Here is an 18,470-nt window from a genome sequence, read left to right on the forward strand (position 1 = left end):
ATTGTACCTGAAGGAGCGTCGCCACCCCCAACGTTCAGCCTGGACACTGAGGTCCAGCTCCAAAGGGCCTTCTGGCGGTTCCTTCACTGTGAGAAGTGAGGTTACACAGAACTAAGCAGGGCCTTGTCGGTGGTGACGCCCGCCTTGTGGAACGCCCTCCCAACAGATGTCAAGGAGATAAACAACTGACTTCTGGAAGACATCTGAAGGCATCCCTGTTTAGGGAAGCTTTTAATGGTTGATGTTTTTCCAGTGGTTTTTATGTGTTGTAAGCTGCCTAGAGTGGCTGGGGAAATCCAGCCAGATGGGCAGGGTATATATTAATAAATAACAACAACAACAACAACAACAACAACAGTCATACCTCGGGTTATAGACGCTTCAGGTTGCGTTTTTTTGGGTTGTGGACCGCCTAAACCGAGAAGTACCCGAACAGGTTACTTCCAGGTTTTGGCGGTCGTGCATGCGCAGAAGCACCGAATCACAACCCACACATGCGCAGATGCGGGTTGCGAACGTGCATCCCGCACAGATCACGTTCGCAACCCGAGCGTCCACTGTATTATTATTGGGGCCTGGATGGCTCAGTTGTTTGGAGCGTGGTGCCGATAATGCAAAGGTCGCAGGTTCGATCCCCTGGAGCAGCTGCGTGTTCCTGAATTGCGGGGGCTGGACTAGTTGATTGTCAGGGTCCCCTTCCGACTCTACAATTCTACGATCCGTTGTAGAATGCAGAGCGTAAAACTCCGGGGCAAACCTCCATGACAGCATGCAAGATGGCCCACACTGCAGGGAGAAGACCACCCTGATGTTTATAAACTGCAGGCGGACCTTATGGTGGCAGGAGTCCAGGGGCGAGAGATCCAGCCGCCGGGCCTCAGCTAAGAACCTCTCATCTGCCGTGGTCATCTCAAAAGGCACATGGGACAGGTGAGCTGGGTCCAGAGGGGGTGCGGGGGGCACAGGGGCTTTTTCTGGGGTTCCACTTCGAGTGAGCCAGCCGAAAAACCCAGAGGAGGGCGCAGCCAGGAGCAGGAGAAGCGAGAGGCAGAAGGCCCAGCGATCAAGAAGCAGCATCTTCAGAGCGTATCCTGCAAGGGAGACAAGGACAGTGATATATGCATTGCGGAGGGTTGGACTAGATGACCCAAGGGTCCCTCCCAGATCTGCCGTTCTATGATTTTTTTTAAAAAAAATATTTTTATTAATTTTTACATGAAATTTCCAAAAATAAAAATAAAAATTGCAATGTATTTTCTCATCTTATTCAATGTTTTGGACTTCCATCAACCACATCTGAAGATTTTTCAAACTTTATTATTATTTCAATATTATTATTACCATTATCATCACTTAATCTGCATTTCCTTAATTTCACTATTACTTTTAATAGTCCTCCACTAACAGTTCTCTTCATACTTTTCTCTGCAATATTTCACATAGTCCTCCTTACAAAACTTCTTGCAATCCTACTAGCGTAATCTGTTGATTACAATTGCTTTTCAGATATAGTTCACATATTTACTCCAGTCCTCTGAGAATCTCTGATCCCGCAGGTTTCAAATCCTTCCTGTCATCTTGTCTAATTCTGCATAGTCCATTAATTTCGTCTGCCGTTGTTCTTTTGTCGGTAATTCTGCTTTCCATTTCTGTGCCAATAGTACTCTTGCTGCCGTTATATAGAAACAGTTTATTATCCTGCAGTTCTATGATTCTACGTATGTCGTGGTTTGTTGCCGTTTCCTGATGCTAAAGTTTTGCTAGGTCTGTATGTGGGTCACTGTAATCAGAGTTTTAGAGCTGGAAGGAACCCATCTAGTACAACGCCCCTGCAATGGAGGAATCTTTTTGTTCAACGTGGAACTCAAACCCACACAACTCTGACATTATGAGTCTCATGCTTTTACCGACTGAGCTGGGCGTGTTGAATTTTCCAGCTTTCAAATTACCAAAAATGAGGGGTGCTAAGAAGTTGTAACCACAGAGCCTAGGGCTTGCCGATCAGAAGGTCGGTGGTTCGAATCCCTGCGATGGGGTGAGCTCCCGTTGCTCGGTCCCTGCTCCTGCCAACCTAGCAGTTCAAAAGCACGTCAAAGTGCAAGTAGATAAATAGGTACCACTTTGGCGGGAAGGTAAACGGCGTTTCCGTGCGCTGCTCTGGTTCACCAGAAGCGGCTTAGTCATGCTGGCCACATGACATTTTCAGAAGGCAAAATCAAAATGCTTTTGTTTTCCGAAAGCAGTTTATGTGCTTCTTCATCAAACCTAGATGTAGCAAGCAAATGTCGCATCACAAAAATAATAGATTTGAATTTCTCATACCCAAAAACAAATTTTAAGCCCCCCCCCACTGAATAAATTTGCAAAAAGTAAGTTTCGCCCCCTAAAACGACACACCCTGTTAATGGTTTCACGTTGCAATGTATTCTCTTTCCTTTTATGCTGTGCCTTCGGCTGTTAATTTTTTGTAAGTGGCTTAGAGAGTCTTTTGCAGCAAATTACTAATACATAAATCAAAGAAGCCATCTGGTCTGCAGCCAGGATGCCACCTAGAAAAATACGCAGACATTGGGTGGTGATGGTGGGGAACCAGACCATAAACTTCTGCTGCTAACAGGAAAACTTTAGGGGGAAAGTGAAGAGGGAGACATTTTCTCCAGCTGGGTCCTTTGTCCAAAATTAAGGGGAAAGGGGAAAATTCACATTCCCTGTTGCTCAACGAGCCTTGGGAGAAAGGGGGGCGGGTGTCCCATAAAGGTAATTAATAGCACTTCAATAGCACTGCTGCCCTGTTGAAAGCTATTGTTTTCCAAAGATTATTCTATCTGGCTCCACAATAGACCAAGATAGCCAATTGTTTGGGGTATATTCCAGCAAAGGCAGCCCTTGGAAAAAAACCATAGAAGTAGCCCTTCAGGATGAGACTTTGAGGCTCATGGGATCGACCATGTGATTTTCCCACAGTGGTCAATCACAGGCTCTCTCCATCCCCCAATATAGGGAAGGGTTCAGCGTCGGATGGCACTGTGGTCTAAACCACAGAGCCTAGGACTTGCCAATCAGAAGATCGGCGGTTCGAATCCCCGCAACGGGGTGAGCTCCCATTGCTCCTGCCAACCTAGCAGTTCGAAAGCACATCAAAGTGCAAATAGATAAATAGGTACCGCTCCGGCAGGAAGGTAAATGTTGTTTCTGTGTGCTGCTCTGGTTCGCCAGAAGTGGCTTTGTCATGCTGGCCACATGATCCGGAAGCTGTACGCTGGCTCCCTTGGCCAGTAAAGCGAGATGAGCGCCGCAACCCCAGAGTCGCCCACGACTGGACCTAATGGTCAGGGGTCCCTTTACCTTTACTGCATAGACTGCAGTGGTGGCCAAACCTGGCCCTCCAGCTGTTTGGGGACTAAAACTCCCATCATCCCTAGCTAACAAGACCAGTGGTTAGGGATGATGGGAATTGTAGTCCCAAAACAGCTGGAGGGCCAAGTTTGGCCACCAAAGAGCAACTGCCCTGCATTCAGGCAGTCCTTGGTTCACGCCCTAGCATCTCCTAGGAGAGGAGAGGTGGAAGAAATTCTTTTCAAACTTTGGACTCAGTGTAGACAATACAGAGTAAGAAACAAGACAAGACATTTTTCTCTGTAGAGCATGAAATCACTTTGCGACTCTGAGTACCGGTATATTTCACAGAGCATGAAAGCAATAGCTTCCCCCATTCCCTCCTGTTGCAGCACCTGGCATTCCAAGATAGACTGCCCAAGAACATGGAGGTTTCATTTTGCTAGCCAACATACCTAACATCAGTGCTTTTTTTCCTGGGGGTACACCCCCCCCTAAACATTTTGTGATTCTAGGTTTGGCCTCATTGAGGGGCAGTATTTCAATATGAGTTGGAAAATCAGGGTACACCTAAACATGTTTTTTTAAGGGAAAAAAGCACTGCCCAACAGCATGAGCAGGCATGCCTGGAGCTTTCACTGCTTTCTTTCTTTAGGTAAGCAGTTAAAGACATTTTTATAGGAATAAGAACGAAAAGTTTCACCTTTGCTCCAGAAACAGACCAGGCTGCATGCTCTTCCTGACATAGCCAGACATGTTATTACACGCAGTAAGGCATCCTGGAAGAACCAGGAACCTTGGTAAGCTGGATGTGGTCAAAAATGAGATGGCAAGATGGGGAAGAAACGGACGCAGTGAGAAATTTTACTTTCTTGGGCTCCATGATCACTGCAGATGGTGACAGCAGTCAGGAAATTAAAAGACGTCTGCTTCTTGGGAGAAAAGCAATGACAAACCTGGACAGCATCTTAAAAAGCAGAGACATCACCTTGTCGACAAAGGCCCGTATAGTTCAAGCTATGGTTTTCCCAGTAGTGATGTATGGAAGTGAGAGCTGGACCATAAAGAAGGCTGATCGCCAAAGAATGGATGCTTTTGAATTCTGGTGCTGGAGGAGACTCTTGAGAGTCCCATGGACTGCAAGAAGATCCAGCCTATCCATTCTGAAGGAAATCAGCCCTGAGTGCTTCCTGGAAGGACAGAGCCTGAAGCTGAGGCTCCAAGACTTTGGCCACCTCATGAGAAGAGAAGACTCCCTGGAAAAGACCCTGGTGTTGGGAAAGATGGAGGGCACAGGGAGAAGGGGACGACAGAGGACGAGATGGTGGGACAGTGTTCTTGAAGCTACGAACCTGAATTGACCAAACTGTGGAAGGCTGTGGAAGACAGGAGGGCCTGGCGTGCTCTGGTCCAGGGGGTCACGAGGAGTCGGACACGACTAAGCGACTAAACAACAAGGCATCCTGGAAATTTTCAGGGAAACACTATTTGAGCAGAAATAGGTGGGAAAGGACTCAGAAGGTCCTAGGTTTAATCCCTGGCATGTCCAAGGAGGACTGGAAATCCACACACACAAATACCCTGCCTGAAATCCCTGGGGAACTGCTGCCAACCAGTGTGGACGATACAGAGGTAGACTGACCAATAGTCCCATAAGGCAGTTTCCTGTCCATCAAACAGGAAATTCTTTAGAAAATGAGATTATGATTTTATTTTATTTTTAAAAGACCCATACTAGGTAAACTGCAGAGGGTTTGGGGTGCCTACCACCTTCAAAAACCATGTCAAGATTGCTGCATTGAAGCACGTTGGACTAGACGACCCTCGTGGTGCCTTATGATTTTAAGGCTTGGCATCTGGATATTTTCGGGGAGCCAGTAGCAGCTCTAGAAGCAATGAGCTATTTTTTCATGTATGCTACAACAGCGGCAAGAGTCTTGATAGCACAAGGATGGAAGAACGAAGAAACCCCGACAAAAGAACAGTGGCAAGAGAAATTGATTAACTATGAGGAATTGGCTAAATTGACATACAAACTGCGAGATAAGGACAACCGTGACTTCAAAGAAGAATGGGAACTTTTTACAAAGTATTTAAAAAGACAACAAAATAAATTAGACTCCTTGGCAGGTTTTGAATAAACATATACAAATTTAGTGATTGGTAACATGGTAAATAGATAATATAAGGATGGAAATAATTTTATAATATGCAGAGAGCGACATGGGTTGACAAAACAGAGAGGAACAGAGGGAAGTCTCAGCGGGGGGAGGGTGGGTTTGATGGGGTGGGGGGAAAGGGGGGAAATAATGAATATGCTATGTTTTGATATATTATGTTGAAATTGTTAATAAAAAAATTAAGGGAAAAAATAAAATAGAAGCAATAAGCTAAAGCTGGACACTGAAACGCTAAAAATCCCATGTAATTTGGGAGACAGAAGAATGTTGACCACTCCCAGAAAGGTGTTACACCCCTCTAGGCAGCAGAAGTGTGGCATAGTGGTTAGCCTGTCAGACTAGGACCTGAGAGACCAGGGTTCAAATCCCCCCTCGGCCATCCTGAAGCTCACTGGGTGTGTCTTTGGGCCTCGCTGGCCTGCCCTACCTCACAGGGCTGTTGTGATTATTAAAAGGAGAAGGGGGAGAAGCATGCATGCCCCCTTGAAATCCTTGGAGGAAGGAGGAGGAATATGAATGCAATAAAATAAAAATAAAATAAAATACCTGCTCCAATCAAAAATTCTATACAGAATGGGAATGCATAGGGGAATACATGAAGAAATATGGTGTTAAAGTAGAACTCTTAATAGGCAATTGTTAAGCGTGTAAGGACAAAAGAAGTAATTATAATCTAACAGTTTTCAAGTTATTCTATTTTGTTAAAGCAACTAGAAAAAAAGATGATGGGAAGATCTCACACAGGTGAAGGGAAGCAGTGGGGAGGAGGGGAGGGTTAGGTTGAATTTGGGAAATAAAATAATATATGGGACAGCAAAGGATATAATAGATTATTATAGAATAGTAATATATTGTAACCAGAATAGAAGTTCAAAAGGGGAAGTAAATGTATTTTTAGCATTTTCATTATGGTAATAATAATTTTTTTTAATTTTTGAAAAGTTTTTATTGTTAAAATAATTCAGCATTAATACACACATATTGCGAATGTACAAACATACATTTCGTACAACCCTTAAAAATGTTCAAATATACCTACACTCAATCCCAAAGATAATTCCTTTTCCCATCACCATCCACCACCCTCACCCCACCTTTGTGTTAGACTTCCAATCTACTCAATTGCAATTTCTTTCCACTTCCATTACTTTCTTTCACACGCCTTTAACCCAATTTCATGCTTCTTTTTCTATTACACCTCGTTATCCATCTTATTTAGTATTCTAGTATTTTTAAAACGGAACTTGTTTGTTCTAATAGGAGTTCTGATTTTTCAATATGGTTTTGCAAGTATCCTTTAAGCACCTTGGAAGGATCTCAAAAGAGAAGATAGACAGGGACAATAATTATTATTTCTTATCTGGAGAAGGCAATGTTAATTTAGGCTTCTTCGTTTTGCTTTCTGTACAATTTTCTTAAGTCAATAAAAAACGAAACAAAACAAAACAAAACCCCTCGACCAATCATCTCCCCACCTGCCTCGCCGGCGTCTCCGGATTCCCCCAAACGCGCATTTCGAAAGTTTCCCGGCAAAAGCGCTGCCAAATCCATTCTTATGAACACTTCTGCTGGTGACGTCAGAGCCGGCCCAGCCAACCCGCAGCCGCGCCGGCCCTCCCACGCCCCGCTTGGAATCCAGCGACGGCCAATCAGGAGAGCGGAGGCGAAAGATGAATGGCCGCGTTCTGAATGGCGGCGTGGGATTCATTCGCGCTCACCGCGTGGGGAGGAACCGCGCGGCTTGATTGGCTCCCTGGCTCGAGCGGGGGGCGGAGTCTGGGCCGGGCCACGTGGGTATTATGAGCTCGGCTGATCCGAAGGAGGTGAAATAAAAGAGAGAATCCGGTCCATCTGTGGCAGGTTGCGGAGATGGAGAAGCTGCGGGAGCTGCGTGTGGGCTTCATCGGGGCGGGGCGCATGGCCAGCGCTGTGGCCCAGGCGATCCTGCTGGCAGGTAAGGGCAGGTAGGAGAGGCAAGGTGTGTTGTGGGGGGAGGGGAAATCTCCTGCATGCACAAAATCCTAGAAAAAGCCCAAATCAGCAGGGGGCTGGGATCTTCAAAACCCCTTGCAGGAAAAAGGAACGCCGTCGGATTGCAAATGAGGCTTGCTTTTGAGTAAACCTGCTGTAAGCGATGAGGGGTCCAGAGGCCAAAGGTGGCGGATCTGTTGCACGGTGCAAAGGGCGTAGGTTGAAAGACAGGCTAAATATGATTTCTGGTTAGAATATTTGCAGAGCGCTCGGCTAGGTGACCCGGGGGTTGGGGGGGACTCGTCAGAATCTGCAGTTCTGTGTTTCTATGAGGCTGGGAAAGACCCACCCCCTGGCTGAACTGTCTTTGGGTAAGGCAGCCTCTATATCTGTTGGGAAGAGGCATTGCAACAGCAGGTGCCTTGTTTTGAGAAGATGGGTAGGCAAACTGAGGCCCGGGGGCCGGATCTGGCCCAGTCGCTTTATAAATCTGGCCCGCAGAGGGTCTGGGAATCGGCGTGTTTTTACATGAGTAGAATGTGTCCTTTTATTTAAAATGCATCTGTGGGTTATTTGTGGGGCATAGGAATTCGTTCAATATAGTCCAGCCCCCCACAAGGTCTGAGGGACAGTGGACCGGCCCCCTGCTGCAAAAGTTTGCTGGCCCCTGTGGTAGGAGATGGTGAGGTCTCTGCTGCCAAGCTAGTTCAGGTGTGCTGGAACTTTGGTTTTGCAGATGGTGCTGAACTACAATTCCCATCAGCCCCTGCTAGCATAGCCAAAAGCCAGGAGTGATGAGAATTATAGTTCCACAACGCCAGGTGGGCCAAAGGTTCCCTACACCCAAGTCAGATAATGTTGCATTAGATGGGTAAAATCTTAATAATAATGATATATTTTACCCCACCCATCTGGCCAGGCCTCCCCAGCCACTCTGGACGGCTTCCTAAAGAATATTAAAAACACAATAAAACATCAAATATTAAAAGCTTCCCTAAACAATCTAAAAAATTCTCACTATGTACAGATTCATGAGTCTGTGTGCTACAGGACTTCTTTTTTTGCATGGAATTCAGTATTCGGAGCCCAGCTGCAGCTTAATAGCATTGTTAGCGAGCTCGTTTAATTTTACAGCACAGTGTAAGCCTACGTACGCTTAAGTTCCATCGAGTCTAATGGGGCTTACTCTGAGAAAGTGCTACAGGATTGCAAGTAGAATAGGATTTAAAAGTGAAAGGTAAAATATAAACTGACCCTAAAATACCAAAGGCCATTTCAGTCACGGGTTCAGAGGAGGGTTTTTTTTCTAGAAGGGGTAAGTGGAGTCCCCACCCCCCACCCTTAGGCCAAACTTTGTCCTGTGAAATACCTCCAAGTGGAAGAATTTTTCCAAGGCCTTCAGACATGAGAAAACTTGAGTAACAACAACAACCTCCATGTGTATTAAGCAATACAGAATTGTGTGTTTTATAAACAGTAGCTCAGTAACATCTTTAAGATATCTAGTTCTGGGCTGCAAAATAGGTGGGGCTTACTTCAGAGTAAGTGTACTGCAAATTGTGTCCCAGAATGGGAGGTGGGGGAAAGTTTTGTAACCGAGTGTAACTGAGCTTTTTATTGCTTTACATCCATCATGGAAAATTACTCCGGCTCATGGAAAGATACTCATCTGTCTTTGATGATTCCCTTCCTTGTAGCACGTAACACCCCGTGCAGAAACCCCCAACTAAATCCTGTCCCATGGAAGGGCCAAATTGCCTAGAAAGTTGTGCAGGGGAAACTTGGCTAACAGCATGCCGGTTGCACAGTCAAGATGATAAGCAGGACATCTAATTGCACATGGGAAATGACCAGCAGCTGATAGAGCCAGGAGGAACATGCTCTTGAAAGGCATTATGTGCCAGGAGGGGTTTCCAAAATTTCCAAACATACTCCATGGGCAGTCCCATATAGAGTTGGTTTACGATACGATAATCTTTATTGTCATAGTCCCATACAGAACAACGAAATTGAAAAATCTACATAAGACATTCAAAACCCAACAAGCCTCCTATCCCAGCTATCCCAACCTGGTTAGCCCCTAAAAACTCTGATACCCCATTTTTAAATACAATATACAGTACTCCCATACAGACTCATTAAAGGTAAAGGGACCGCTGACCATCAGGTCCAGTCATGGTTGACTCTGGGGTTGCAGCCCTCATCTCGCTTTATTGGCCGAGGGAGCCGGCGTACAGCTTCCCAGTCATGTGGCCAGCATGACTAAGCCGCTTCTGGCGAACCAGAGCAGCGCACGGAAACGCCGTTTACCTTCCCGCCAGAGCGGTACCTATTTATCTACTTGCACTTTGATGTGCTTTCAAACTGCTAGGTTGGCAGGAGCAGGGACTGAGCAACGGGAGCTCACCCCGTCGCGGGGATTTGAACCGCCGACCTTCTGATTGGCAAGTCCTAGGCTCTGTGGTTTAGCCCACAGTGCCACCCGTGCCCCTGACCACTCCAGGAGCCTTCCACAATTGGTTGCTGCAGCAAGGCACTCCTGACCACAGCTGCCGCCTGACCAACAGGGGCAGAGCTGTGTCCAGGAACACACCAAAACGGCAAGCCCCATCTTTCAGGGGGAGTGTAACCCTATCACTGGGCTTGTTCATCCCCTGGCGAGAACACACCTGGCTTGTGCAGTCTGAGTTTCAGCTTGTTCATCTGCATCCAGTCCATTCACGCCTGTTCAGGAGATCCAGAGATGTGTGCCATCTGCCTATTGGTGACTGTGAACTCCAAAACTCTAGATTCTCTTTCTGTGTGGGTTTCATGTTGATGTTGGGTAGGTAGAGGGCAAGGTGGAAGTTTGGGGGGGACACCCGAAAACAAAAGTGCCGAGCAGGGGCTGCCCCTCGGAACTACCTTCTGGAATCTGCCCTCCAGGAAAAGCCGGAGTCTCTTTATTACGGCACCCAGAAACCCCATCCCAGGAAGGACAGCAGGGCCGATGGCACCGAAAGTGGCTCAGGACGCCATCGGAAAGAACAGGGACGTTCTGCCCGGGTCCAGCGTCCAGCATCAATCATCAGCCAGGGCGACCGAGGCAGTTTCAGTCCCCAAACCAGGTTGGAAACCAGACTAAAATGGCTGAAGATAATCTCCCTCTCCCAGGAAGTCCTGGAGTAGGGTCATCACCACACACCCAAGCATCTTGCTCAAAAACGGAAAGTTGGAGACCAGACGGTAAATGCTGATATTCTTAGGGGTCTGGAGAGTTTCTTTAGCAAAGGATGAACTACTACAGTGTTATATAGTTAGCTAGCAAAGTGTGGACACACTTTCACAGATACATTAATCCTCACCATCTAAGTCAGGGAAGCAGGGTTTGGATTAATAATAATAATAATAATATATTTATATCCTGGATTGCCAGCCACTCTGGGTGGCTTCCAACAAATTATGAAACCACAGCAAAACATCAAACATAAAAAACTTCCCTAAACAGGGCTGCCTCCAGATGTCTTCTATATGCTCCCAACTCCTTTCCGTTCCAATGGTTAGGGAAGATGGCAGGTAGAGTCTTGCACACCTGGAAGGCAACAGGTTGTGCACCCCTGCCCTGAACCACTTGCAGCCCAAATTCCTTGAGATTGCAGAAGGGAAATCCTCTAAGGGTGTTTCCCTTTTTCCCAAAGAGGTGAAGATGTCAGTTGTGCCCTCTGGAATCTGCTCATGGTCAAAACTTTCCTTTATCAATAGTGGGGAACGAATGTTTTTCCAGAGAGTTTTGTGAGCTACAGATGAGTCCATTCTGACTATTACTTAGATCTGATGAAGTTGAACTTGTTGCCTTGCCCCCCCCTTTTTTTTTTTTGGCAAGACAGCTTGCAAAAACAGAATGGTCTTTCTTCTGCTGGGCTCGTGTTTGGGCAAAGCATAAGGTGTCGTACATTCAGCCAAGCTTTCTTTCTCTCCATCTCTCGCAGGAGAAGTCCAGGCAGTGAACATCTTTGCCAGTGCTCCATCCAACAGGAACCTGGACAAGTTCCAGGTAAGTGAAATCCAAATGTCAACAGGACCTGAATCAAAAGGGCCGTGAAATGCTAAACACCGTCCGTTCAGTGGCAGCCACTAACTTGGATGGCTTGGAAAGGGGAATTCATTCTAACAAAGGAGGAATGGCTTTTAAAAGTAATGGACTATGTTGAAATGGCAAACTGACAGCAATATTAAGAGATTGAAATGATGGAATTCTTATAGAAGGAGGGAAGCCCTTTTTGGACTATTTGGAAAAGCACTACAGTATAGTCAAATGAAGTTGTGGGCAGGATTAGAGATGGGAGCAGCGGAAGTAAAATGACAAAGTAAATGTATTAGAGGGATTTCTGTAATAGACAAGTGTTTGATCTATAATGCAGTAGAAAAGGGTATGAACAAAACCATTCTGGAGGTGTGAGTGGGATGGCAATACATGAAATGATGTTGCTATTTAATTTGAAGTCAGTTTGCAAAAATTTGAAAATTCAATAGAAATTACATTAAAAAAAGAAATGAGCAATTCAGATCTGTTGATCCATGGGAAAATTAAGCACTGGGAAATGTTCTGCCCCACATCACTGAGTGTCTAAACACCAGTTAGCCAGAGCACATGAGTGGGGGAGCTGTGTGCGCTGTTGGACTCGTCGCAGTTGTGGCTTTCCTAGAGCCATGTGCTCAACATAGGCCTATGGTCTGATCCACCTGCAGGGCATGAAGTTCTCATGTTCTTACCTTGTGATCTCTCTTTTGAATAAAGACCTTTGAGTGCAAGACGACGCACTCTAACCTGGAGATTCTGGAGAACTGCACCATCGTATTCCTGGCTACCAAGCCCCATGTGCTCCCCGCGGTTCTGCGAGAGATCGCATCTGCGGTCACCAAAAAACACGTCGTCGTCTCCATGGCAGCTGGAGTCACACTGCAGGCCTTAGAAGAGGTGAGTTCTTGGAGGAGCGAGCCCACGGGCCCATCATCCCCATAGGCACACCCAGCATGGTGAAGTAGGGCGTTAGTGAACCTTGCAGTCCAATCATCACTGTACTCTCCATTGAATTTGCTTTGGGCTGGAACTTGATTGTACAAGTTTAGGGAAGCTTTTAATGTTTAACAGACCACTGTATTTTAATATTTTGTTGGAAGCCAGCCAGATGGGCAGGGTATAAATTATTATTATTATTAGTGCCACCGCTACCTGGTATGTGCAGGTATAGGGTGAGGCTGCAGCTCGCTGGAAGATCCCAGGTTTTGCACACATAATAATAATAATAATAATAATAATAATAATAATAATAATAATAATAATAATAATAATAATAATAATAATAAAAATAAAAATAATAATATAATATAAATTTATTATTTATACCCCGCCCATCTGGCTGAGTTTCCCCAGCCACTCTGGGCAGCTCCCAATCAAGTGTTAAAAACAGTACAGCATTACATATTAAAAACTTCCCTGAACAGGGCTGCCTTAAGATGTCTTCTGAATGTCAGGTAATTGTTTATCTCTTTGACATCTGATGGGAGGGCGTTCCACAGGGTGGGCGCCACCACTGAGAAGGCCCTCTGCCTGGTTCCCTGTAACTTCGCTTCTTGTAGGGAGGGAACCGCAACAAGGCCCTCGGTGCTGGACCTCAGCGTCCGGGCTGAACGATGGGGGTGGAGACGCTCCTTCAGGTATACATCATTTGACATCATGTCAAATCCTTGGCACCTGCAGTTTAAACATAATCTCTGTTAGCGAGTGCTAGTCCTCCTCAGAACAGACCCGCTGAAATGAAGGCGTAAGACTAACCTGGGCCCATTATTTACTTTATTTATTTGTAATCTGAACTTTCATAAAAAAAATAAAAATAAACATATTGAGGCGGTTTGCAACATGTAAGGGGAAAAAATCCATCAAAAAGCATAAGTGAATACATGTTGGTTAAGAAGGAAATTCATACTGCAAAGGATTGTCTACTTAATTTCAATGGGTTTGCTCAGAGTAAAACTTGGTCGGGCACAACTCTTAGATCAGTGGTTCCCAAAGTGGGCGGTACTGCCCCCCTGGGGGGGTATTGGGATTACTTGGGGGGTGCTAAGAGGCAAGGGGTGGCAGGGAGAAATGACTATCAGGCTTTGAAAGCTGGCATCGCTGGACTAAGTTCATCTGTTTCGTTCAATTAATTAAACCAAACAGTTTTAATTGGATTTTGAATAAATGAGTAATTATGGTTTTCAGTTTTAGAGAGCTCAGTCGGTAGAGCATAAGGCTCTTAAATCTCAGGGTTGTGGGTTCGAGCCCCATGTTGGGCAAAAGATTCCTGCATTGAAGGGGGCTGGACTAGATGACCCTTGTGGTCCCTCCCAACTACAATTCTATGCTTCTAACATTATCTTAGTGGGTCATGCTCATAGCTGTCAAGCGTCCCTTATTTCGCGGGACAGTCCCTTATCCCGAGTTTCAAAGGAAGCAGCTCCTCTCCCTCCCTCCCTGCCGGCCAGGGAGGAGGGAGGCTCCAACTGTGTTGCTTGGCTGCGTTGCTCACCCAATAAGGAGTCTAAGAACGACTGGGGGGTGGAGCTTGCCTGCCTTGTGCCAATCAAATCGACCTCGTTGCCTGGGGACTCACCTTTGCTCAGCGCTTCCCAGTGGAGAGGTGACGGTGGTTTTCCTTGCTGCATCCCCTTTGCCGGGTTGCTGCGCTGTGGGAACCACCGCTTGAGGCTTCATTTGGCTGCTGGCTGGGCTTTCTGCCCTTGGGTCAGAGGGGCTCAGAAGTCGAACATACCTCTGCCTGGAAAATCCCTTATTTTGGCTGCTGATCCCTTATTTTCGAGGCTGCTGGTCCCTTATTTTCAAATCTGTAAGTTGACAGCTATGGTCATGCTGGCTGCTGTTCTGAATGTTTTTAATAGGATAGGGGGCACCGGGGGTGAGTTTATGGAACAAAGTGGGTGGTGGCCCTAAAACATTGGGAAACCACTGCCTTAAATTCCCCATAACTTCTAGGTGGTAATCACATTATCCACTCAGCTTAAACAACATCTCATTAAACAACCTGTTCCGATTGCAAGGAATCCGTGCAGAATGTTGCAACTTAAGCTCAATCCTTGTGGCTAAATGTTAGGTAAAGCATCCCTGACTGCAACACTAAATGCACATTCCCTCTTCTTCTTTTCTGGGGTTCCACAGCTGCTTCCGACTGGGACCAAAGTGCTGCGGATCATGCCCAACCTTCCCTGCGTGGTCCAGTCGGGCGCCATCGTTCTGGCTCGGGGCACCTGCGCTGAGGAAGAGGATGTGGCCCTGCTGAAGAGGCTGCTGTCTCACAGTGGGCTGTGTGAAGAGGGCCCCGAATCCTACATCGACATCCACACGGGGCTGAGCGGCAGCGGCGTTGCCTATGTGAGCTGCCTTTTCTGTTGGGTCTGCGAGTGGCCTCTTAAATAGTAGGCACGGCATTGGGCTTAAACACATATTCTGCAGTTCTCGCCTTGGCCTTTCTACGTTCGGGGTCCCCTATTGTGCATGGCTGCCCACTTCAGCTGTTGCTGGAGTACAGCTCCCCATCATCTTATTGCTTTGGCATGGCAGTGGGGAAGATGAAAGTTGGAGTCCAACATCATATTCAAATTAGCCAAGCACAAGTTAGCAAACCCTTGCCTTGAGCTTCAAGTCAATGCATGTGTTAGTTTAAACCACACTGTTTGTCTAGCAACCTAGACAGTACTTGCTTATAATCTTTGCTTTAAGTTAACTCTGCCCCTAAAAGCGGAGGCATTTTGTTTACTTTTCTCTCCCCGCTTGCTGAGACCAAGATGCCTGCTACTTTTGCTCTCTCATCTCCTCATGCCATAAATAGTTCCTGCATGAATAAAGCCTTTGAACTCCAGAAAGTGATTATTGTAATCTAATTGGACGGTCTGGTAATGGTTTCCTCTTCTTTATTCTCTCCCCATCGCCACAGGCATACATGTTTGCTGAAGCATTGGCGGAAGGAGCTGTAAAGATGGGGATGCCGGGGGCTATGGCCCAGAAGATTGCTGCTCAGACCCTCTTGGTAAGGGGCTGTGATTCCTGCCAACCTCCTCCGTCCCTCCACCATCCCATCCCTCCATAATCTCACTTGGTAACCTCTAGGTTTAAATGATTGTAATGTGTTATATGTAGGGATGCCTCTCAAGACAGTTCGGAAACTTCAGCTGGTGCAGAATTCAGCAGCCAGGCTGCTCACTGGGGCAAGATGGTTTGCAGCCCAACTGCAAGGGCTGCCAATTACTGTAGGTTATGGGCCCAGTTCAAAGTGCTGGTTAAACCGCTCAGGGCTGCAATACCTCAAGGACTGCCTCTCTCTATAGGAACCAACCCAGACCCTGCAATCATCCCACAACACAGGGATCTTTTGCCTAACATAGATCTTGAACCCACAAAACCCTAGGGTTAAGAGTCACATGCTCTACAGACCGAGCTAAGGATCTATAATTCTTTCCTCGAAGATTGAATTTCTCCTGGATACTTTTTAATTTGATGTTTTCATTGTTGTAAACTGCTTTGAGATTTGCTATTTAAAATGCAGTGGTACCTCTGGTTGCAAATGGGATCCGTTCCGGAGGCCCGTTCGCAACATGAAAAGAATGCAACTCACAGCGGCGTGTCTTTGCACACGCAGGTTGCAATTTGCCGCTTCTGCTCATGACGTCATTTTGCACATCTGAGCATGCGCGAGCGGCGAAACCCGGAAGTAACCCTTTCCAGTACTTCTGGGTTGCTGCGGGACGTAACCTGAAAGAACGTAACATGAGGTATGACTCTATAAAGCAGTATAGAAATGATAATAACGTTAATAATAAATTTTTTTCCCCCAGCCACTCTGGGCGGCTTCCAACAAAACTCTATTGCGGGGGGGGGGGGAGCAGTATAGAAATGAAAATAATGTTAATAATAATTTTTTTCCCCCCAGCCACTCTGGGCGGCTTCCAACAAAACTCTATTGCGGGGGGGGGGGGGCAGAGCCTAGACATTTCATTGTGGTGACCATAACCTAGGTTTAAGGTGCCATTTGGCAATTAGATTATATATCTGAGTTTCTAACACTGTGATTGAGCAGTGATCTGAACTTTGGTTCCTTGTGTGGAAATCCAATGCGCTATCCACTCCCCCCCCCCATCGTCATATCTGAAACTGTATTTGTTGTCTTTTCTTCCAGGGAGCAGGAAGAATGATCCTTGAAACAGGAGAGCACCCAGCGGTTCTGAGAAGTGCTGTTTGCACCCCAGGGGGAACAACCATCCACGCCTTGCATGAGCTGGAGAAGGGGTCTCTACGCTCTACTGTCATGAACGCTGTGGAGGCAGCCACCTGCCGCGCTCAGACATTGGGCAAGCGATAGGAGGGGGTGGGCATGTGGTGGCCTTGGCGATGGAGGCCCCCACATCTTATGCGTGGGATCAGGATAGAGAACCACCTGGAAGAATTCTGGGGCAGATGGCCTGGAGCTGTTGCACATGTGAACTTCACAATGGCAGTCTGTTTTTTCTTTGGAAGATTGACACTTATGGGATTTTCTCCCCCCCTCCCGCCCCCACCGCATGACTCAACAGCAAGGGAATAATCCACACCAGTGACAATCATCATCTCTCTCCAAGCCCTCAATATTATTAAACACACCTAACTCTAGGCTTCCTATTGACATGTTAGCTTCTCTTGTGTCCTTATTATGTACCAATGTTACCTGAGCGTACAAGCACTAGCAGAAACTAGCCTTTTGCACTGTAAAAGGTAAAGGTGAAGGACCCGACAGTTAAGTCAAGTCGCGAATGACTCTGGGGTTGCGCTGCTCATCTCACTTTACTGGCCGAGGGAGCTGACGTTTGTCCGCAGACAGCTTCCAGGTCATGTGGCCAGCATGACTAAGCCGCTTTTGGCGAAACCAGAGCAGCGTACGGAAACGCTGTTTTCCTTCCTGCCAGAGCGGTACCTATTTATCTACTTGCACTTTGACATGCTTTCGAACTGCTAGGTTGGCAGGAGCAGGGACCGAGCAACAGGAGCTCACCCCGCCGCAGGGATTCGAACCTCCAACCTTCTGATCGGCATGCCCTAGGCTCAGTGGTTTAGACCACAGCGCCACCCGCGTCCCTGTTTTCACACTGTACCTCGCTTTAAAACAGTGGTTCTCAACCTGTGGGTCCCCAGATGTTGATGGACTACAACTCCCACCATCCCCGAGCTCTGGCCTTGCTAGCTAGGGATGATGGGAGTTGTAGTTCAACAACATCTGGGGATGCACAGGTTGAGAAAGGCGGCTTTAAAAGAAGCTGCACTTCCAGTACAGAGGATGGTGTTGATGGAAGTAGCATAGGAACACATCTGGCCGAGTAAACTTCAATTGCAGACAAACCAAAGGCCGGCTGGTTAAATAAGAACGTAAGGAGAGGCTGCTGGATCAGTCCAGCGGCCTATCTAGTCCAGCATCCCGTTCTCTCAGTGGCCAACCAAATTCCTCCTCTATTGGGAAGCCCGTAAGCAGGATCCGGGCACAAAGCCCTCTCCTTTCCTGTGGCTTCCAGCAAACTGGGAGTCAGAATCATCTCTGCCTCCCAATTGTGGAGGCAGAGCAGAGCCCTTGTGGCTCACAGCCATCGGTAGTGCACTGAAGCTTAGGAGCATAGAAGCTGCATTACGGTATTTTTCGCTCCATAAGACACACTTTTTTCCTCCTAAAAAGTATGGGGAAATGTCTGTGCGTCTTATGGAACGAATGTGTGGTTGATCGCTGGCTCCCCTTCCGGCCCCTTGCCCAGGCCTCCATTGTTGAATGTTCTGCAGACGGAGGCTGTTTGTTTCCCCAGCGACATGTGACTTGTTGATTAGATTATCTGTCTGGAAACTGTAGAAATGGCTCCCTTTCCTTTCCTATCCTAAAGAAGCTGCAGAACTGTGAGTTGAACCCCATAAAAACAGGATTTCCCCCCTTT

General features: G+C 46.8%; 2 protein-coding genes across 3 annotated transcripts in view; one reads left to right on the plus strand and one right to left on the minus strand.

The window, feature by feature from the left end:
* The window catches only part of LOC308592795 (protein brambleberry-like), a 28,553-nt gene extending 21,501 nt beyond the window's left edge, over positions 1-7,052 (minus strand). Inside the window, exons 1-2 of the mRNA XM_081204649.1 lie at positions 6,992-7,052; positions 832-1,091 (exon numbers count right to left, since the gene is read on the minus strand). Of these exons, the coding sequence (XP_081060775.1) occupies positions 832-1,077 (246 nt within the window). The 5' untranslated portion in view covers positions 1,078-1,091; positions 6,992-7,052. The remainder of the gene's footprint in view (positions 1-831; positions 1,092-6,991) is intronic.
* Positions 7,053-7,284: 232 nt separating this feature from the next.
* On the plus strand, positions 7,285-17,182 carry PYCR3 (pyrroline-5-carboxylate reductase 3). 2 transcript variants are annotated; one of them, XM_081204925.1, is made up of 7 exons: positions 7,285-7,470; positions 10,413-10,712; positions 11,456-11,520; positions 12,265-12,444; positions 14,686-14,898; positions 15,461-15,553; positions 16,700-17,182. In XM_081204925.1, exons 1-7 carry the CDS (start codon positions 7,386-7,388, stop codon positions 16,880-16,882), a joined length of 1,119 nt encoding a protein of 372 aa, XP_081061051.1. In that variant the 5' UTR covers positions 7,285-7,385; the 3' UTR covers positions 16,883-17,182. The 2 variants fall into 2 exon arrangements, with proteins under 2 accessions (XP_081061051.1, XP_081061052.1); XM_081204926.1 differs by lacking the exon at positions 10,413-10,712 and having other exon boundaries at positions 7,299-7,470.
* The last annotated feature ends 1,288 nt before the right edge of the window (positions 17,183-18,470 follow it).

The sequence above is a fragment of the Podarcis bocagei genome, assembly GCF_964188305.1.
Source record: "Podarcis bocagei genome assembly, chromosome: 8".
NCBI classification, from domain to species: domain Eukaryota; kingdom Metazoa; phylum Chordata; class Lepidosauria; order Squamata; family Lacertidae; genus Podarcis; species Podarcis bocagei.